We start from the raw sequence: 22,977 nt of genomic DNA, 5'->3' as shown, positions 1-22,977 counted from the left end.
TATTATTGGTAAGTGCTTACAGCCTGATGCCTGACATTAATTCTCAAGCTGCCGACCCGTGAAGGCCAAGGGTACAATGGGCCGTCAGCAACCCACGCTTGCCCTAAACGTTGACTATGCTTGTCGTAAGAGGCGACAAACGGGATCGGGTGGTCAGGCTCACTGACTTGGTTGAAACATGTCATCGGTTCCCAATTACGCAGATTGATGGTCATGATGTTGATCATTGGATTGTCTGGTCCAGACTCGATTATGTACAGACCACCGCCATATAACAGGAATATTGCTGAGTGCGGCTTAAAAAAACACTCACACACTCACTCTCTCCTCAAGCTGCACTTAAGTCATTGGACAGCCCTGCGAAACAAGAAAGCTGTACACATGAGATTTACTGTGATGCTTTGCCATCATGGATGCTGTTTCCCCATCCTTGTTCCTGGCTTTAATGTTGACCAAGTGGTTTCTGACGATGAGTTTCACTATCACCAAATGTCCTTTCAAAGAGGCCAGGTGAAGGATGTTGTCTCCCGTATCATCAACTAGTGACGTATTAGCTCCATTTTTCCAGATGTAGTGAAACATGTGTCTGTCTCCTATAGAAGCAGCCGCCATCAAAGGGGTCATACCTCCCTCTCCCTTACTGTTAATCTCTAGACCACATTGTCCAATTAGGTACTTCACCATTACCATGCGTTTGCCTTTACAGGCCAGTAGGAGGACGCTGTCCCCATTATCAGCAACGAGGGTCCTATTGGCCCCCATACTCCCGAGGAATTTAAGAATGCTAGTGTGCCCTCTCAGCGCAGCCGCCATCATAGGGGTCATACCTCTGTTCCCCCTACTATTAATATCAACGCTGCACAACGAAAGTAGATACTTCACCACATCCAGATTCCCACCTTTGCAGGCCCAGTGCAATACATTGTATCCAGCAACATCAACTTGAGACACACTAGCTCCCATACAGACAAGGAACTCACAAACGTCTCTGAATCCATGCCATGCAGCGTGAAAAAGTAGGGACATAAACCTTTTCTTAATGGCAACACCATAATGTGGGAGTAAGCACTTCACCATACCCACGTGTCCACCCTTGCAGGCCCAGTGAAGGATGTTATTACCATCATTATCCACTTGTGACTTGTTAGCCCCTTTTCTAACCAGGAAGTCAAATATTCTGCAATGTCCCTCCTGTGCTGCCACCATGAGTGGTGTTTTTCCGTGATTCACGTCTCTACTGTTGATGTCAACCAGTCCCTGAGACACAAGTCGTATCACTAGATCCCTGTTCCCCTTCCTGCAGGCATCGTGAAGGGGGCTGTTCACAAATGTTACCTGCTTGTCAACTTTATTTTGTGGAGGCCTCTGAGGTAATTTCTTCTCATCTGTGAACGGCATATGATAATGATACAATGTCATCAGTTTGTTAGCATTAGTCATTATACGTAGTAACCACTAGAGTAATACTAATCTACATTAATATGCAGTCGTCGCATCTGAATTGAATCAAGAAGTTAAAATATGACATGGAATCTTTTGTCATCACTATCCTCCTTTGTCCTGAGTCTTTATATTAGTCGGAACTGAAGTAAGTCATTACAAGTTACCGTCAGGTGGTACTATGGTGGTGTTGATTAAAAATTCTAATTTTCTGAAAATATAATGTTTGGAATGGCTAACTATTATTATAATGAATAGTTTCTGGTGTAATGGACGCAACAACACTTTCATGTCTGTGTTCTATCTACATTTTCAAACTACTTGAATATTACATTTTTCATAACAAAGCCTGCATACATTACTACATAACCTTGACAGTGTTTTGAGATGTTCAGAGACAAATGGTGATTGATAAGTAACGCTTTATTGCTGCCCTTTTCACACCCACGAATACTGTGATTGAACAGTTCCGACTGAGCATCTACTTATTCCCGGAGTCAACGTATCTGCACATACTGATATATCCATACGTCACGGACGCATTCGAAAGCCATCTGAATGTATCTATAGTGGTCTAAGCATTAAAAGTATGTTTCTGATCATTCCTAATATAGGGAGTGAGTGAGGGAGTGAGTTTAGTTTTACGTCGCACTTAGCAATATTCCAGCTATATGGCGACGGTCTGTAAATAATCGAGTCTGGACCAGACAATCCAGTGATCAACAACATGAGCATCGATCTGCGCAATGGGGAACCGATGACATGTGTCAACCAAGTCAGCTAGTCTGACCACCTGATCCCGTTAGTCGCCTCTTACGACAAGCATAGTCACCTTTTATGGCAAGCATGGGTTGCTGAAGGCCTATTCTACCCCGGGACCTTCACGGGTATTCCAAATATAAGGGATTTAGTGTTTTACAATGTCTTCGACATGGCTACCAGAAAATATTTTGGTTGAAAGCTTTTCTTGTCCCATGGATAATTAACCCATCAATCAAGCATTTGTGATATGTTATCAGTGTACAAGTTTAAACCCGTGTCCTGGGCCTCAGTGATATAGGGAATAGCAGTTCTATGACATAATAACTGATGTTTTTGTGTGATACTACGATCCGTACTCCACAACGGACGTGTTGCTAATCCGCAAAGTCTTCGAAGTATATTGAGAAAAACCTGCTTGAAGCAATTACGACTTGGATCCCGCCTGGCATTACATCAGTCCCTCTTGTGACTTCTTGCTGGACGAGATCCTCGTGGAATAGGAACGTTTGACCACCTACGAAATGCACCTGTAGAGGCCGGACTTTGATGTGCGCCAGACGCTGTGCCAAAGCCAACAACAAGTACATGGACGGCTATGACCAACCAATCAAACATATACTCTATCAAGGTTGAAACAACCTATTTGGCTGGGTCATGAGCCAAACTTCACCCACCAGTGGATTTGAGTGGCCTCACAACACCATGATCAACGATGTCACGAGCATCGTTCCGGGTTCGGTGGCCTATAGTGGCCTTGGAGTATCCCGCAGAGTTACACCGGAGGCAAAACAGCTACTCTCGCTGGATCGAGTGGTTGGCGGTGAATCAAGACTGGCTGTCAGACTACCAGTGAATCTCGTTAAACGAACAAACGAAACTGGCCAAGATCGTAAAAACTGTGCTCAAAGTGATGAACAAGAATACACACATCATGCACTAATGTAGATATGCCTGCAGCCGTACATATCACTGGGAATGAAGCTGACGAAAATACACCGAGCACTGCAATTTATTCAAAGTCCGGGGATGGGGACGTCCAGCGATTACAAACTACTACAAAATCTCTTCAAACACATGAACAACTCGGTGTTCAGCAAAACAATGGAAAGTTTGAGAAAGCGAGTAGATGTGAAGTTAGTCCGTGAATACGAGGAGGGAAAACTCTTGAAGCCCGCCCGGCATTCAACAGAAGTAAGTTATTGGTGTCACTGCACATGAACTGAAGTCACATCAAATTCAATCAAGCTGTTAAAGCGGGGACGAGCATCACGGACTTATCCAAACACCCGGTGTGCAACTTTTATTACAACAAACTCAAAAGCACAGTACAGCAGTTGACACAAAATGCTGCACATGGAAACTGATTCGCTATTGATGAAAATTTGTACCAAGGACGTCTCCGAGGGCATGGCGAAACACTTGTGTGACACAAGCGATTAACCCTAAGACCATCCACTGTACCTCCAGATCAACAAAACGATTCTCGGAAAAATGAAGGAAGATTGGCGGGCACGTCAGCTGTGGAATACGTTGACTTGAGACCCAGTATATATCCAGTATAGACTCATCAAAAAAGTAATGACGAAATCAGAATGCGAGATGTGGAAAATATGTAGTGAAAACATATCAAGCACAATCGATTCAAAGAACCCTGTTCAGGAAACGGACCTTCAAACACGGCATGAATATGCTCAGAAACGACAAAGACACAACATACGGTCTGAGAATTAACAAGACGTCGCTCTCTCCCATGGACATGAAAAGGTGAATGGTATACAATGATGTCATGACGTACGGACACCCATTTGCACCCAATAATTAAAACCAATAATTGAATATAAACGGAGAAAATTTACTCCAGACCATGCAGATACTGGAAGTCAGCAGACACCATCGCCAAAACTCGCCAAATCTGCGAGAGCCTCCCAAACGTCAATAAAGCTTCGCTCAAAAACAAGCTCGCTGGCAAGTTTACCTGCCGGCACCCGGGTACATCCCAAATGCATCAAATGCATCAATCCACCCTCCTGCTTTCACACAATAGGGTGAGAGCTAAAAGGTAAAAGGATATGCCCGTGAAATGGCGTGGATTATAGATCGGGTGAATTATAGATCGGGTTACATTGACGTAAAGGTGCACGTGGAACACGTCAGCACTGGTAATCAGAGTAAAGTGCAGTTGTAACTCCTGTACATAGTTTATATAGAGTATATCTCGGATGTATTGTGAACTTTAAGATCCCTGAGCGTTCGTCTGAGGATGTTTTCAGATCCTAGTTGCAAGGTTATAATCCAGCACCTTATTGTCAGCGTTAGTCTAACAGGTGTTATGACTACATGTCTATGATAAAAAAACCCAAAAAAACTGTCACGAGAGTGTTGGACGTACATGAAAGTTTGAGTGCTGTTCAGCATACACTAGGGAGTGCATAAGAGACATTTTGTAAAATACCGGACATTACCTTGTACACAGACAGACTTTCCAGATCGAGTCTTCAAACATCGTTGCCAAACACTGCAAATCTTAGATGAGCAGGAACCAGTCGGTACCTTCGTACAGGAAAAAGAAGGCTTATGTTGCGTTTTAATTTATACCTTCTGTATTGTAAAATGTTTCATGTTCATGTTCAAACACCATAATGTGAATAATCTTCGGCGTAATTAAAATTGTATTCGAAAGTATATGCACAGTTGACTTTTTACTCCATTGACCACCTTGTACAGGGACAGAGATAGAATCGATTTTCTATTTTCTCAAAAGCAGGGTGTTTCACCAAAATGTTTTACTTGCATATGGTCGGCACGTGAAGGATAATAGCAAAAAATGTAACAATAAACTAAACTCATGTCATGGTTTGACTTTTATGCTCTCCTGAACTTTCAGGTCAACAGTTCATATGCCTTTGCACCTCATCATAATCAGTATTTGAATCCATAAACAGTGCTAAAGATTACTGTCTGGCTTAAAAGCGGACCAGGTTTGTAAGTGTCTTTTGCAAAATGTATGTCCTAAAACCAGCCAGGTGTTTGTGAAGCACTTACACAAGTGGCGAAACAGTTATTGAATCATTTGCTTGTGTTTTGCCTCCTCATCCTTTCTCGCGGATCGCATACCCTGCTGTCCCTTTCTTTGCACTCCTCCGCCAGTAACAAATAGTGAACTGTGGCAATATGTTAATAACAGTTTGTTAAATAACTTGTTTTGCTTTCTAGACATATATTCTAGGAAAATACAATCACCGCGTTGATCTAATGTTTTAATGATGATCAGCGGTTCCTTGAGTATTTTGTGTTTATACGATTTTTAGTTAAATTGAACGTCATCGGCCCACTTTAGAGTCAAACGGACAGCAGTTCCACGTCCAGAAACAATGCAACTGAGTAAAGATTTTGAATCGTGAAGGTAGGGATTTTAAGTGTTTACTTGCCTCTAAATTTTTCCTTGCACGACTGACAATTCCTTCCTTATGCTTGGTCTTCTTTGATTCAACACTTAATAAACGACAGGTCAAGGTGTCACCACTCAATTCAATACCCGAACATAGACCACTTTCAGCACATTTGAGCTGGCACAACTTGATTCCAACGTTCCTGATAATGATAGAACTATCCCTCTCAGTCGTCGAATGCTTGCATTGGTCCCTGCTAGATGTTGAAAATGCAACCATCAGAAAAAGCAGTACCTGCAGGAGCAGTCTTACACAGTCTCTCGCATTCCTCGGTAGCATGCTGTTGTGTCAGATAACGAACTATTACTATAAAATCAACGGACCAGCGTGGACACAATATGATAAAAAAAGACTATTTTTACCAGTGTGTGGTGGCTACCTCCGTGCAGATTTTACAGAGAGAACACAACAGATGCTTTAACAAATATGCATAGCAACTCAGACAGTTGTCCTTAACATATCAGAACTGCACCATACACCGCACCTATTGGGTTTGCTGCAAAGCGAGATATAATTTTATGACATAAATCTTTCATTTACGTCTGATACTGACAAGATAGACTGTGCTGGTTTCTATTGCAATTACTCTATTTTCTGCAACTTCTGTATACATATTGAAAATATAAATGAACAGTTGATAAACTGCCTGGTTTCAAATGTTTTAAGTGATAAACAAACACTTCAAATCTACTGATGCCAGAATATTGCTGAGGTCGTCCTTGAAAACTGTAGAAACACTACACCTAGAGATGTACTTTAACCAGACGTTGTCCTGAAAGGACAACTATCCATTTCAAATAAACCCATTGTTATTGGTGCCGTGCCCACTTTATTACCTCTCATGTACCTAACATACCAAACTTGGCACTCTAGATGACCTCAAACATTATAGTTAAGGGCAACTTAATTCACTGAGTTATCTGTAGTTTAGATCATGAAGCTACCACCCGCTTAATCCCCTTGCAAATAGCAGCTCAGATCACTGCCCACTCAACCCAAGTCAAACCTTTTTATCGCTGTAATGGCCACTGCACCATATACAAACAAAATGTATGTATGTGCATGTCTAGAAAAAGCGTTTACTTAAATGGAAAGTTAAATCAAATCCCAGGCATCCTCCTTCGTTAACTTTCAGACTTCATTGCTTGTTCCTAGTCTTATAAACATGTTGTATTACACATGTTTTCTATCCATTAAAATGACTTCATTGAGCTATATTCATTTCGAGCTCTTTTCTATATTATTGTTCCAGGATTGATAGCACGGGTCGGTAGCACTTTTTCCACAACCACTGTGAAATAGAATAGGAGCATTGTTTATGAAAACGTTATTAGTCTACGATGAGTATAGACTTGTGAGAAGAAGGTGAAACAATGTCACCATGACTCAAAGTCAGGGAACTGAATATTCTCGCTGACCAGTTTCTTAAAGGAGTTTTGATCATGGGAGATCATGAGGTGATCATGAGGTGATCATGAGGTGATCATGAGGTGATCATATTGTCAAAATGGCACATTCACCACAAAAAAGTACATTCAAATACCAACTTAAAGTCTGCCCATACTCTCAAGTTCTCGTGTGTGCTGATTAACGCTTATAGCTCTTCACCAGTTGCATGCGTGGGAAACACTACAGCACCCCATTGCTGCTCATAGAAAGTGACCGAATTGGGCAGCTTTTTTCGCCGTGGGTTGTGCCCCTGTGTCGATGGAGTGGGGGTGGTGACAGAGGCGGTAAGGACACATTCCTTTACCCAACATTGACCCTGACTTCACCAAGACAATGGTGTACAATGGACCCTGTTGTAGTAATCAGATACTCCTGCAAAAGGCGGTGCTTGTGCATACATTGCTTTTCTGAATTGTCTTTTCAGTTTAGGTCTTGGCCCAGTTAGTTATTATCAAACTAAATTTGTCATGGAAATACGCCTATAGTAAATATACCTTGAAAGCGATGGCTCATGTGAATATTTGGCTTTACACAATAAATACTCTCACTGCTTGAGCACGCCCTCCTAGATTCTTTATCTACAGAGCCAGTGGCATTTTGGCATCGTCTTTGCAGACACTCCGAGGTGTAGGAGAGAGTGAGTGAGTGAGTGAGTTAATAGTTAACGTCACATCGGCAATATTGCAGCCATATCGTGACGAGAACATACGTGACAAAAAGAATATATATGCATATTATGAAGAACCTGTCGACGAAGGACAGTAAAACCACTAGACTATCACAGTTATTATTAAAACTAGTGTGGAAACTTAAAAAATAATCAGTATCAGTATTTGGACAGTACAATATAAAAACAGGCCATAGATCGCCAACAACAAAGGGTAGATCACCATACTAGAGGCCTTGGGGACTTACAGTACCTCTGCTACCTGCATGGTCCCTAGCTGGATTTACACCATCCCTCAGCTGCTGGCGACTGTATGCAAGATTAGCCACAAATTACAATGACACATATACTACAGCTAAAAATGTGGAAGATTAAATCTGATTCCAAATGTTTTGCGACTTACGGTACCCTCTCAGGAGGACAATAATTTTACGGTACTTCAACCCCCTTCGAGGATACAGTCACTAACAATGTTATCTGCTTATTCAACTTCCAATCATAAAATGTTTATCTATTTACAAGTCCTGAAACAGATCTAATTCTTTTAAAAACGCAATGATTAAATGACAACTAACATTACTAAAAAAGATCCTTCATACTTCGTGATGTAAAATATACATATGGAAATTAATTAAGCAACACCAAATTCAAAGACACATAAAAACTTAACAAAGTTTAACGAAGTAATTTTGATGATTGATTATTCAATTTTGATGTATTGACATACAGCATGAGCTTTTAATGGGTTGATATGACGCGCGTGAAGCTTGCACAGCGCACGTGCATTGCTTTAACCTCAACTTTCGAAAAATGCACTTTTTCCCTGGGGTGTTTACAAGCGCAGGTTGTCGATTGCATTCGGTTTTTCATTCATTTCAATGTCATGGCACGTAGGAAATTATCAGAGGCCACTCGTTGGCAAATAATCGGCATGAGGAATGCTGGTATGTCTCTAAGACAAATCGGGACTCAAATCGGACGACATCATTCCATAATTTCAAAACTTTTGAAAAAATACCGGGCCACTAATGAAGTTAAAGACCTGCCTAGACCAGGAAGACCCAGGAAGACCACAGTCCGGGAGGACAGAGCTTTACTGAGACTTGTACGGCGCAGGTCCTTCGACTCGAGCTCTCGGTTGAGACAGGAGTGGCTTCCAGGGAGACCCATCTCGAACAGGACTGTTCGGAATCGTCTGAAAGCTGCAGGATACCGGGCAAGGAGGCCAATCAAGCGACCCAGACTGTCTCCAGCCCATAAGGCAGCCCGACTGGCCTGGTGTAATGACCGTTTGCACTGGAACATTGCCTCTTGGAGGAAGGTCCATTTCTCAGATGAGAGCCGGTTCTTGCTGCACATGGTGGACGGTCGTACTCGGGTCTGGAGGCAGAGGAACACAGCAATGGCTCCACGGAACATCCAGGAGACTGTGGCCTTTGGGGGAGGTTCCGTTATGGTATGGGGGTGCATTTCCATGAACTGCAAGTTGGATATCATTACCATCCGTGGCAACCTTAACGGTGTTCGTTACCAACAGGAGGTTCTTGACAGGGCTGTGGTACCTCATTTTGAGAACCATCCTCTGGCAACGAGACCCATATTTATGGACGACAATGCTAGACCTCACAGGGCGCATGCTGTAAATGATTTTTTGCGGCAAAATGCAATTGACAGAATTCCATGGCCTGCCATGAGCCCTGACCTCAACCCCATTGAACATTTGTGGGACTTTATTGGCCGTCGTGTGAGGCAGAGAGACCCACCAGTCCATAATCTCAACGAATTGACGGCTGCCCTGCATGAGGAGTGGAACAGGATCCCCCAGAATCAGATCCGGAGACTCATCCAAGGAATGAGGAGGCGTCTGGAATCGGTGGTGCGTGCGCAGGGAGGACACACTAGATATTGATGAAAGTCGGTGTGCAGACTCTCAGATGACTGTTCTTTCTTTCCATGTGACATTTGTGTTAATACACCTGACAACAACGTCTGTGGATGAATAGTAAATTGTGTCCATTTTTTCATGAATTTAAGACAGTTTTAAGAATTTGGATTTCGTTGCAATAAAGCAAAGTCTTGATACTTTTTCCCTTTAAGTTGTTTGTCAGAGATCGTCTGTTGAATAAAAAAGTGTCAAACTATATCAACCCGGCATATTTTGATTGTCAGAACACTTCAAAGTTGCTCCAATAGAAAAAATTGGGGTGTTGCTTGATTAATTTCCAGGTGTATAGTTATCCCTTGTGAAGGAATATTCAACACAGTCAAGCAAAACATGCTTGACTGTGATTCTTTCATCACAAGGGATAGAAAACGGAGGATCCTCACCTTTTAACAAGTACTCATGTGTATACCGCGTATGACCAATGCGACATCGTCGCATAATGACCTTCTCAAATCTGGACTGACAACCCAAGTAGGTGTAACCAATATACGGTTTTATTTCATGTAATTTACTGATACCTACTTGAGTGTCCCACGTCTTCTGCATTAGATCACGGATATAAGATCTAATTGTAACTTTGTAATCTGAATATGGAATAAGAAGTGGAGTCACAGATTTGTTGAGTGACGCCTTGGCAGCAAGATCAGCCAGTGTATTCCCTGAAATGCCTACGTGGCTGGGTAACCAGCAAAAGACGATGTCGTATTGGCCAGTAGCAAGATCATTATACAATTCAATAATTTCTATTAAAAGTGGATGTTTGCAAGAAATATTTTTAATAGCCTGAAGGCAAGAAAGAATATCGGAATAGATTATATATTGTTTACGTTTAGGGTGTCTTTGAATATATTTTAGAGCTGTTAATATGGCGTTAGCTTCAGCGGTGAAAATAGAACTATTATCGGGTAATCTAGAAGATATTGTTCTGGATCCAATGACAGTGGCACAAGCCACTGCGCCTCCGTGCTTGGATCCATCTGTAAATAAGGGTTTGTAATTGCTATATTTATGTTTTAATTGATGATATTCTTGTTTATATTGTAAGTCATTTGTTTCTGATTTTTTAAATGATGTTAATGTTAGGTCCACTTGTGGCCTAACCAATTGATAAGGAGGAGAAGAAAGAAGACGGGAAGGCGATATACTTTCCAGCTCAATGCCGGCAGAAGAAATAAATGGTTTAATTCTATGTCCAAGAGGTGGAACAAGAGAAGAATTTTTGTTATACAAATCCTCATAAAGGGGATTGAACACACAGTTATAGGCAGGGTTAGATTCATTAGAATATAATTTAGTAATGTATTGTAAAGACAATTTTATACGACGTTGAGTAAGAGATGGTTCATCGGCCTCAACGTAGAGACTATCAATAGGTGAAGTTCTGAAAGACCCAAGACAAAGTCGTAAGCCTTGATGGTGGACAGAATCAAGAAGTTGAAGGTTGCTTTTGCAGGCTCCACCATATACGATGGAGCCATAATCGAGTTTCGAACGTACGAGTGATCGATACAGGTGTAAGAGGGTTGCTTGATCCCCTCCCCACTTTGAGTTGGAAACAACTTTCAACAAGTCAAGCGCTTTCAGGCATTTAGTTTTAAGGGACTTAATATGAGGCAGAAATGTTAAATGGGAGTCAAAGATTAGGCCCAGGAACTTGGCCTCCTTTACAACTTTGATGGGAGTGCCATCTAGAGATAGTTCAGGGTCCTTATGTGGTTTATATTTTCTGCAAAAATGTATACAGTTAGTTTTGGACTTAGAAAATTTAAAGCCGTTATGAAGACACCATTTATTTATTTTGTTTAAACAAAGCTGCAGTTGCCGTTCAATACTATGCATATTTTTACCACGACAAGAAATATTAAAATCATCCACAAATAACGATCCATCAATTGAATCGTTCAAAACTTTGGATAAACTATTTATCTTTATGCTAAAAAGTGTGACAGACAAAATACTGCCTTGTGGAACACCCTGATCCTGATTGTAATGACCAGACAGGGTAGAACCCACTCGAACTTGAAACTGTCTATCATTTAAACAGTTGGCTATAAATTGAGGTAAACGACCTCGCAAGCCGAAGTCATGTAAGTCTCTTAAAATGCCATATTTCCAGGTTGTGTCATATGCTTTTTCGAGATCAAAAAGGATAGACACAGCATGTTATTTATGAATTAGTGCGTTTTTAACAAATGATTCTAAACGCACTAAGTGATCGACAGTACTTCTGTTTTTCGGAAACCACACTGTATATCAGTTATAAGGTTATTTGTTTCCAAGGACCAAACAAGTCGATTATTTATCATGCGTTCCATGGTCTTGCAAACACAGCTAGCTAATGAAATTGGCCGATAATTGGACGGATCGGTATGATCACGTCCAGGTTTAGGTATCGGTACAACTATGGCGTCACGCCATGATGGAGGAAAGTTACCCGATGTCCAAATATCATCAAAAATATTTAGGAGAGTTTCTAGGCAGGATTCTGGTAAGTGCTTCAGGAGTTGATAATGTATGTTATCAGCTCCTGTAGCAGTGTCATGAGCTTGATGAAGAGCAGTATGGAGTTCATGAATAGAAAACGTTTCATTATAATCTTCCCCATTATCAGAATTGAAATTAATAGTTTTCTTTTCTTGTTGTTTTTGATATTTCTGAAATTGTGGTACATAATTTGAAGAGGAAGAATGTTTAGAAAGGGTTTCACCCAGTTTATTAGCAATATCTGATTTATCAGTAAGCAATTGATCACCATGTTTAAGATGATGGACAGTAGATTTAGTACCTTTACCTTTGATTTTCTGGATCATGTTCCATACCTTGGACATGGGTGTCCGAGAATTTATTTTAGATACATAATTTTGCCAAGATTGGCGTTTGTTCTGTTTAAAAGTACGCCGTGCTTTAGCATTTAAAAATTTAAATTTATTTAAATTATGCACCATGGGATGGCGACGGAAATAATGTTCTGCCTTTTTCCTTGCCTTCCTAGCTTGTTTGCACTCATCGTTGAACCATGGTTTTCTTATGTGTGGAAGTGCAGAGGACTTTGGTATACATTCATCAGCTATAGATTTTAGGTCATCAGAAAACCTTTTGATAGCGTCAGGAACATCAATAAAATATTCATGTTGAAGCCTGGCAGCACACAACGTTTCATATAAAGGCCAGTCAGCCTTTTTAAAATTCCATCTTGATGATGGAGGAACATCAGATGGTGTTACAGATTTCAGTATAGTAGGAAAATGGTCACTTCCACAGAGGTCATTGTGAACTGACCATTCGAATTCATTTAGTAAGTTGGAGTCAGTTAATGACAAATCAAGAGCTGTATATGTTCCTGTGCCAGGATATAAATATGTATTGGTACCATCATTATATATACATAAATTATTATTTGAAATGAAATCCTCCAGAAGCTGACCTTTAGTGTTCGTGATTACACCACCCCAAAGTGGGTTGTGCCCATTTAAATCACCCATGAGAATACATGGTTTGGGTAATTGATCGTAGAGAGTTTGTAGATCAGCCTGCATAGGAGTTGATGAAGGCGGAATGTACAATGAACATAAAGTAAGCGTAATGTTCAAAGTCATTCGCACTGCAACAGCTTGAAGATTAGTTTTGAGTTTTACAGGACTGTGAATAACATCATGTCTTACAAGGATTGAAGATCCTCCACTGGCTCTATCACCAGGTGGGGAAAAGTGATGATATGCATTATATTGACGTAAGTTAAAAGTATTTGTCTGCTTTAGATACGTTTCTTGCAAGCAGAATGCTGATGGTGTAAAGTCTTGGACTAATAGGTGAAGCTCATTAAGATTAGTCGTTAGGCCCCTGCAATTCCACTGAATAATATATGAAGAAACTATTTCTTTGGGGGATTTATTGGGGATCTACCCCTTGATTTCTAGAGGGCGACAAGCTATGTGCCCTACTTGGGATGTTTTCGGACACATCCATGTCTTCTAAGGATCCAAACTTAATAAAAAGTTTGATGGTGTCATTTGAACCTTTGGAGGTTCTGCTACTTTGACATTTTTGTATGTCATGTTTGGTTTTGATTTTATTTTTGGTAATATCTTTCCCATTGTTTTGTGATTGAGGCTTAGGCATAGCCTGTGATGATGAGGACGATTGTTCTTGAGAAGATGACCGTGATTGAAATGGAGCAAGTGTTTTTGGATGTGATTTAGCGGTCTGGGTCGACTGGTTGGGTGTGTATATTTCAGGTTTCTCTGTATCCACCCATGTCAGATCAGTTTGGCACTCCACTGACGAAGTGGATACAGTTGCTTTGTGACTGGCGGCAGAGGGTATTCTCGTAACTGAGGCATAAGAAGTGGTCTGGTCTGTTGGGGAAAGAACAGGTTTCTTGGCATCAGCAAAACTAACATTTTGTGTGAACTTAATTTTGTTTATTTCCATTTGTTGAATCCAGATGGGACATTGTTTCGAGAAAGATGAATGTGTCCCAGAGCAGTTTGCACATTTTTTAATGTTGTTATTGCAATCCGCAGTACCATGAGTTTTCTCACTGCAATGAGCGCATGTTACCGAGTTAGTACATGTAGTGACACCGTGTCCATACTTTTGACATTTGAAACATCTCAGTGGATTGGGAATATAGGTATCAACACTGAGATTGCAATATCCTGCTCTAACTGATTTTGGAATGGTTGGTGAAGAAAAATGGAAAAGATAAGTATTAGTAGGTTTTGTTTCAGAGTTTATTCGTGTTGTAAATCTTTTGACAAAAATCACTCCTTGCTCTTTCATTTCTGCAGCTATATCAAGTTCTGACATATCAGAAAACAGTCGATCTCTGTCTCTGACAATCCCTTTGCTCGTATTCAGCGTCCTGTGAGGAGAAATTGAGACTGGAACTCCAACGAACAACTCGGTAGACATCAGGTTGGTGGATTGCTGTTTCCGATTACACTCTATAAGGAGAGAGCCTGAACGTAATCGCCTGACATTTCTGACCTCACCCGCAATACCATGTATAACTTTGGATACTGCAAAAGGATTTAATTTAATAGGTGATTTGTCAAGAGTTTCCATAACGAGAAATCGTGGCCAATATTCGATTGAGCTGGACGGTCGAGGGTCATCATCATCATCATAGTCAAGGTGACGTTTGTTTCTTTTTAGGGGGGTTGTGTAAGCCATGGGTAATTTAGTATGGTTCATCATCTGAGCTCCCCACCCACCACGGAGTATCACAAGGACAATGCTAAAAACAAGTGGGTCTCCGACTTGCAGCACCAAGCATACTCAGATGATATACTCTAGCGGAAGAATTATAAATAACTAATCCACCAGATTGGCCCATGAGCCACCTCCTTCTGGCATAAGACTCTAGGCAAAGTTTAAATACATATTAACATTTTTCCAATTCCAAATAATTGCACAGTAATAATAAGTCCAAGTCCGAAATCAAACAATTCCAAATACAATGTGTGCATTGACATGTAAACAGTCCATACACAGGCCTTGGCATGACCAGCCGATTGGTTGAACCGGGCCCATTCAACCTCCCGTCTAGGTGAAGTAAGGGTCGAAGGGGTGTGTTGAGCAAAGGGAACGCGGTTACAGGTCCCCAGTGCTCTCAACCCCCAGACTCCCGTCCTCCACCGACACAGGGCCGCAACCAACGGCAAACGGGTTGGTGGACCAAATATCCCCCCGGGTCCACTACGGGGGTGTCGGCGAGCTCTTGGCGTTACCCAGCACCCACCACGAGGAGGTGGCTCGCCACGGGTGCCTGTAGGAGAGAGACGAGGGAGCACCAAATACTGTTATGTCACCATGACTGCTCACAAGGAGTGAGTGAGTGAGTTTAGTTTTATGCCGCACTGAGCAATATTTCAGCCATATGGCTGCGGTCTGTAAATAATCGAGTCTGGACCATAAAAGAAATCCTGTGACCAACATCATGAGCATAGCTCTGCTCAGTTGGAAACCGATGACATGTGTCAACCAAGTCAGCTAGTCTGACCACCCGATCCCGTTAGTCGCTTGTAACGACAAGCAGAGTCACCTTTTATGGTAAGCATAGGTTGCTGAAGGCCTATTCTACCCAGGGACAACTTCTCACCAAGGTGAAGCATCTGGGTACTCCCAGGGGCCAGCTTTCTGAAAGGGTTTTCTTTCATGGGAGATATAAATGGTCACAATCAAAAGGATACAGGTAACGTCCTCGCAGAACTGCTTGATAATCCTGATATGTGCCTTTGTAATGAAAGCAGCTACACGTATCTCCTGTCAGCTCTAGGTTACCCTGCTGAAGACGTGTATTTGGTTTATTATTAACTAATATACTGAGTAAGTGATAGTTATTTTATTGGGTCACAATGTCTAGAGTTTTGAGTTATAGTTATTACGGGTCACATCATTATCACCCATATTTTAGCGGCAGGCATTCTTGATAGCTCTCCAGTTACCCGCCCGTGGCCAGCTATTGTTTACTTGCTTATGGCTACAGTCTGCTGGAATATTCTCAACTGTGTGTCGTATGTATAAAGGCTGGTGGTTGTGTTGACACACACACAAAAAAAAAACACACACACACACGGACTTACGCTCGGAATTTCTGCAGTTCTGCCTCTGCCTATCATTGACTTCATTTAGGCTTTCTGCTCTCTCTGTAATTCCAAGATTCTGGTGAGTTAATATTCTACAATTGAGACCCAGTATCATAGACTTGTGACTCAACTGTATTGTGCTAGAAATCTGTGCTTTGATTTATTGCAACTCGTTCATTGTTTGTTCAATATATTATTGAATTTTTTAGACTTGTATGTGTTATATTTGCTGGTTCAGAGGGGACGGTCATTTACATCAGGATCTGTGGCAAAAGGACGTCGTTTTGTTTCTGGTAATAAGGGTTTCGTAAGCCACGGTTAATGTTTACAGGCTCATCATTCAAGCTCCCCATCCGCCACGGAGTATCACAAGGACAATGCCAAAAACAAGTGCGTGAGCCATCGTGCATGAGACTCTAGGCAAACTTCATTAAATTAAATTCCACAATCTTTCAAACACAGATAGTGGTTCATGGGGTGTATTGAGTGAGATAGGACTATGGATTATATCCTGCTTCACTATAATTGATTCTATGTCTATGTTCTCGTCACGGTATGGCTGTAATATTGCCAGGGTGACGTTAAATATTAGCTCACGCACTCACTGTTATTGGAGATCCTCCAGCAGCCTGATGACCTGAACGGGCGAAACAATGGTATCGGCTGATTTGATATATGTCTCTTGCAAGCTCATGGTTTCAGATCTTGAACTAAAAACTGTAAATCATTCAAATTATTCCTCAGTCCCCCTACAATTCCACTTATTTATATTTTGAGAATCCATTGTGATATGGAAGAAGGCTCCCGGCCATTCTTTTTGTGAGAGTGGCTGTTGAACCCGTTGCTCAGTGGTGATGACACATTCATGTCATCTAAGAGATCGAACCCATTTAAAATGGAAATCTATCAATTCTAATTTGCTTGTGAGAATAGTCAACAGAAACATTTTTTAAACAATTGATGCAGGCGTTCGGGTTTCTTTTGATATTTATACTTTTTGTGAGGACGATATAGATGCTGTACCAGAATGGATATCATGAACACGCATAAGGGTCTGTGTATTCACCCAAGTCAAGTCGGTTTGACAATCAACGGAAAGAGTGAAGAGTTTCATCATTTTGTAGGTTGACTTTCCCAGCAGTGGAATGGTGCCATAAGAGGAAGCTGAAGCAGCCAACTTCAGTGCTTCTGAAATGCTGAGATTCTTTTCTGTTTTGATGCGTTGACCGACCATCTTGAATTGCCAAACAGGACACTGCTTAGAGGAAGATATGTAAGAACCACAACCATTTTCGTTCTGATGAACATGTACCATTATCATGGTCTTTGTGACCACGGCGAAAAATATTGTTATGTTTTACAGAATAGAACTGAAATGCAGCAGAGAGGGTACGGGTGATCCTGGCACAGTCAAGCTGGTAAAGCTCATCATCAGCTCAGGGCCCTCACCCCCTCTACACGCTGCCCAGACAGCGACTGTGACTTCTCCCAGGAAACACTGCCTAGTCGAACACATCAGGAACTTTCCGAAGAATATGGAGGCTCCCCAACAATGCAGCCTTCTGCATTACCCAGATTGTCAGAAGGGCCGTGCTCCCGGTACCAAACCAAGGGCACCGAGAACAATTGGGAGCCTGACGACAGTGAACTTGGGATGCAAGTGAGACATTTCAAAGGCTAGGTCCGCATATTTATCATGCTTTGCTTGCTCAAGGCGCTCACATATAATTCCCTCGGTCATTGGATGTCATTGGATGTCAGTATCAACGGCAAATTGTATTATCAGTCTCAACTCCCTTGGGAGTATACAACTCAGTGGCTTATTGTGGGTATCGCATCCAGAACATGGGACCTGGAGCTCTTGAAGAGCTGTTTCAAGAGCTCTTATTGTTACCCAACATTCATCACCAGGAGGCAGCTCTTCTCGGGTACCAGCAATGATGGACAATGAAATAACTAGATTATCACAGGAACAAATTTAAGACAAAGAGACAAGAGAGAATTAAATTATAAATGGGAATACAATAAAAAAACAGGCAATGGATTCCCAGCAACTGAAGGTTGATCACCATATTAGGGACGATAGGGACTTCTAGTATATTTGGCTCCGACATGGGCACTAGATGGACTTAAATCATCCCGTCAGTCCTTAGTAGTGAAAGTGGCACTACAAAGAAAACATGTTTAACAACATTGAGGAATGAATATCTAATAAAATGCACAAGAATATCATGGTAATAGATTTCATGGAATATAACAGAAACATGAAGAGGCCACTGGTGCACTAAAATAACAACAGGAGGGGCCGGTGATACTCTAGAACAATGGTAATGATGGGGTAAATCATAAAGTAATAATGTATAGGCCAGTTGTATGCTTCTCTCGAGGTTAATACGGTGTGCCTTACCATCTTTGAAGCAGTGTCACACGAACAGTAACGGAGAAGCAGACAACGTATTTATGTCACCGCCATGTTTCAATTGTACGGCCATGTTATTAAGTTAGGCCCCGCGATATTTTCCCTAACCGACTGATGGGGAAATGTGCCGAACTCTGGGATTTGAAATATCAGCGACGACGGGGAGAAATATGGACTGTGGAAATAATAGAACTGATTTTCGCTTCATAAACAACAAACAGCAACATAAAACGTTGATACAATATGTATTGATAGTAGAACCACAAGTCATACAAGCTGATCGTGATATGCAGAAGTAACAGTTTTAAAAACTCAGTTAACAGTAAAAATGGCTAAGATGCACGCCCCATCCAGTCAAAGGATTAGAACATTCCTTTTGTTTTCCGTATTCACAAGAGAAAAGAGCAACAAAAACTAGGATAAGCTGATCGGTCAGATGACACAGCTATTTGCTGAACTATGTCACTTGGTGTGCTCTTTTTTGTACTATCACGTTAACGTTCTAAACGGTGCAGTTCTGGAACATTGACGCCGTGTGGTTCAGTTTTACATTGGCTTCGTTGGTACGTACTGAGAAGTCGCAAAACAGCTCGTTTAGATCCAGTTCCTCTATGAGAGCAAGCTCTTTGCCTTCGTGGTGAGTACCCTGAGTTATCGGCAATAATGACGTCTCTCCCGACCTTAAACTTGTGGCGGCTTTGTCGGCATTTGTGAAGTCGACGCAATAGTTGATTCGACGGACACATCCCAGAGGATAAAACGTGCTTCATCTTCATATTTTTAGATACTCGCTGGTAAACAGCAAGTGAACTAAAGCTTTTATGACCAGTGACGCTCATGATCTGTGCAGTTGCAAACTTGTCCCTAGTGAGGATAGTAACCCCTGTCGCCTTGATGCGGTGGTTAGTGTACACCTGGGAAAGCCTACAAAGCTTACTCATATTTTTCATGAAAGGCGACAGATTGTTTATCCCGAGTGGTTTGACACAGGACCATCCATCATATTTTTCACAGAAACTCTCTTAGATATTGCCACAGTCGATCGCTGTCAGGATGAAGCTTACGGATGTGGGCAGCATAGGATGTCACAGGAGAAAAGGGTGAGCCAAGCTGCTCCATCATGACACCACCATAGGATTCTTTGTGATTCTTGGTGAGGTCACCTATATATTTCTGCACGAATTTAAGTCCCGTTTCATGATCACTCATGATCGGGAATGTAGATTTCTTCATTATTTCCCGATGTTGTCCATACCACGGCGGAAAATTAGAATCTTAAATCATATTGTAACTTTTTTGAGTGAGTGAGAGATTTAAAATTTAAGGTCACTTGGGCAATATTTCAACTACGTGACTAAAATGGTACCACTGGCGAGCCACCTCCTCCTGGTGGGTGCTGGGTAGCGCTGAGAGCTCGCCAACCCCTCATTGTGGACCCGGGGACATATTTGATCCTCCAACCCAACCTGGTGGTTGAGGGCAATAGGAGCCTGCAACTGTGTTCCTGTTGCTCAACACACCACTTTGGCCCTGACTGAAGCTAGACGGTTGTTTGAATGGGAGCGGGTTTAACCAACTGGCTGGTCATGCCAAGCCGAGTGAATGGATTATAGTGAGTGAGCGAGTGAGTCAATATTTATCGTCACATCGACAATATCGCAGCCATATCGTGACGAGTACAATGACGACAAAAATCTATGATATATATCAATAATAATCTAATAACTGTTGACAAAGAACAACAAAACCGCTATTATATCACAGACATTCAATTAAAACTACTAATGATATCTAAAACAGTTTAATTACTGAGGACAATACAATATACAAACGGGTTATAGATTGCCAACAACTGAAGGTAGATCAGCATACTAGGGGCCATGGGGACTTACAGTACTTTTGCTACCTGCATGGAACCTAGCTGGATTTACATCAACCCTTCAGCCGTTAGCAATTTTGTCATATCTAGCCATATATTAACACTATACCTATGCTACGAGGGTTCAGTTGCCACTCCGCTAAAGGAGGCACGTCCGGCCGGGAGAGAGCGTATGCGTGGACGTTCTTGGCTCCTGAGATGTGAAGCGCGCGGATGCTAGGCGGAGCCTGTCTAAAAGTCAGAACAGGCGGAGGGTCAGGTCCAGGAGAGGAGTGGCTCTGGTGGAACGTTCTTAACGGTTGATCGTCCCGGCTGTGACCGAGCTGTCCATGTGGAGCAGTAAGGTCCGATGCCTGAGGAGAATGGACCAGTGGAGGATGGCAAGCCGGACAGCGTCCTTCCGTCTGCCAAGCAGGTATCTGCCCTCTGGTCCGACCCCAGTGAGCACCCCATCCTTTGGTGGAGGTGTCCATGAAAAGGTGACTGGTCGAAGAAGGTGTCCTTAGGGAAAGTCCTCTGAGGACCTTGTGGTCCACCTTCCACCTGGCGAGAAAGTGTCTGAGGTGAGGTGCGAGACTTATTGGGTGAAGACAGTGGGCCTCCCTGACGTGCTCATTGAGGAACACCTGAAGAGATTGGATCATCAGCCTCCCCCTGACGGTCAGGTCCAGGGCTGACGTTAGGAGGCCCAGTATCCGTTGCCACTGCCTGAGGGACAGGGACTCTGATAGTGCACGAGTCATTAGGGGCGCTAGGCTTGTCATCCGCTGCTTGCTTACGTATTGGAGAGAGGTGGATGGTACTAGGTCCGACGTCTCCAGGTTCATTCACTTTCTACCCTGTCCTTAGTATGGTGATCTACCTTCAGTTGTTGGCAAGCTATAGCTCATTTTTATATTGTATTGTCCGCTTTAGATACATTGTTTTAGGTCTAATCACTAGTTTTACATTCTATGTGATTTTCTAGTTAGTTTTATTGGTATTTGTCGACAGGTTTTTACAATGTATGTTGTGTTAACCCATTTGTATATTTATAATTAATCGTTATCGTCACGATATGGATGCAGTAGTGCCGATGTGACGTTAAATTATAACTCACTCACTCACTCACGCCAGTTCTTCCTCAAAACGGATGATCTATCTACAGCTGTCTCACCCTCGCCAATGGCTTTATCACTGGAACCAAACCCGGTGCCAAAACCATCGTCTGTTATGAAATCAACAAATTAGAACTTGACCATTCTTATCATTCAGATTGTATACCAAAGGGTCAGCGTGACCCTGTATGGATACAAAATCGTTATCAAAACTTGGAAGACATGGATGTCTCTCCACTATCCCATCAACGCAACAGCAGCGAGTTTCTTTATCTAGAAAAAGGAAACACAGATCCCTCTTACAACCAGCTTTAACATCAGCGTTTCTAGTTCACTACTTCAGTGGAAATGCTGAGGTCTTAGGACCAATTTAAGCAATGTGTCCACTGTTCTGGTCAGCGTTTGTCCTCGTCAAAAGAGTGTCCCATATGGAAAAGAGAGATGAAGATTAATAAAATCAAAACTATTCAGAACATTAGTTGCATTGATGTCAGGTAATTTGTACCTTCCTTTGATCCTAATGGGTCCTATGCCTCTGTAACTATACCAGCTTTGATAACATCATGTATTGGCTGTGACACAGATTTGACATGGATACATTCAATTAATCCAGAACCCTCCTGCATGTCCGAATCATGCTCACAAATTACTGCTGAGCCTTCTTCAGCTGTACAGATTCCTGTATCGTCTCCTGCGTCTGTAACCCCAAATGAACAAACAGGGATACAAAATGACTCAGCACCAAATTCGCACTCCAAGAAGGGAAAAAGTGCTTTATCCAGATATAAAAAATATAAAAATAACTCATCTCGAACCAATGAAACGAGTAGAGTGTCAAAAGGTTCTGATGATCCCATCAAACCTTACAAAATAGTTTGGATCATTTGAAGGGATGGATGTTTCAGAGAGCATCCCCCATAGAGCAACAAATTTGTCGCCTAAACGTAATGGGCGAGCGAGATATCTAATTAATCCGCCTAAGAGATGAAAAGTTCTCAGCCCTTGGTACAGTGGATTTGTAGAGGACTGAACAATAACTTAATCGAAATACTGTTACTCAAACAACATCTTAAATCGCCAGCATTATGTCTATAAATACAGATAACTTTAATTTGAGACAGTATAGTGATTATCATTCTTTTTCTCCTGTAGGAGACAAAGCTACTGGAGACACGTCTATTTTGGTTCACCAAAGCGTCATTCATAGCCCTGTTACTCTAAATACAGATTTGCAAACTGTTGATGTTCGTCTGACTTTACATATGGCCCTGACACTGTGC

The 22,977-nt window shown here is 41.9% G+C and overlaps 1 protein-coding gene across 1 annotated transcript; it reads right to left on the bottom strand.

Moving 5' to 3' along the window:
* Window positions 1–339: 339 nt before the first annotated feature.
* On the bottom strand, window positions 340–1,398 carry LOC137255278 (ankyrin repeat, PH and SEC7 domain containing protein secG-like). The gene has a single exon (XM_067792731.1). The coding sequence runs from the start codon at window positions 1,396–1,398 to the stop codon at window positions 340–342; it is 1,059 nt and encodes a 352-aa protein (XP_067648832.1).
* Window positions 1,399–22,977: the final 21,579 nt, after the last annotated feature.

Source organism: Haliotis asinina, chromosome 11 (genome assembly GCF_037392515.1).
Source record: "Haliotis asinina isolate JCU_RB_2024 chromosome 11, JCU_Hal_asi_v2, whole genome shotgun sequence".
Taxonomy (NCBI): domain Eukaryota; kingdom Metazoa; phylum Mollusca; class Gastropoda; order Lepetellida; family Haliotidae; genus Haliotis; species Haliotis asinina.
The sequence above is the reverse complement of the archived record's forward strand: the minus strand, read 5'-3'. Positions and strand labels throughout refer to the sequence as shown.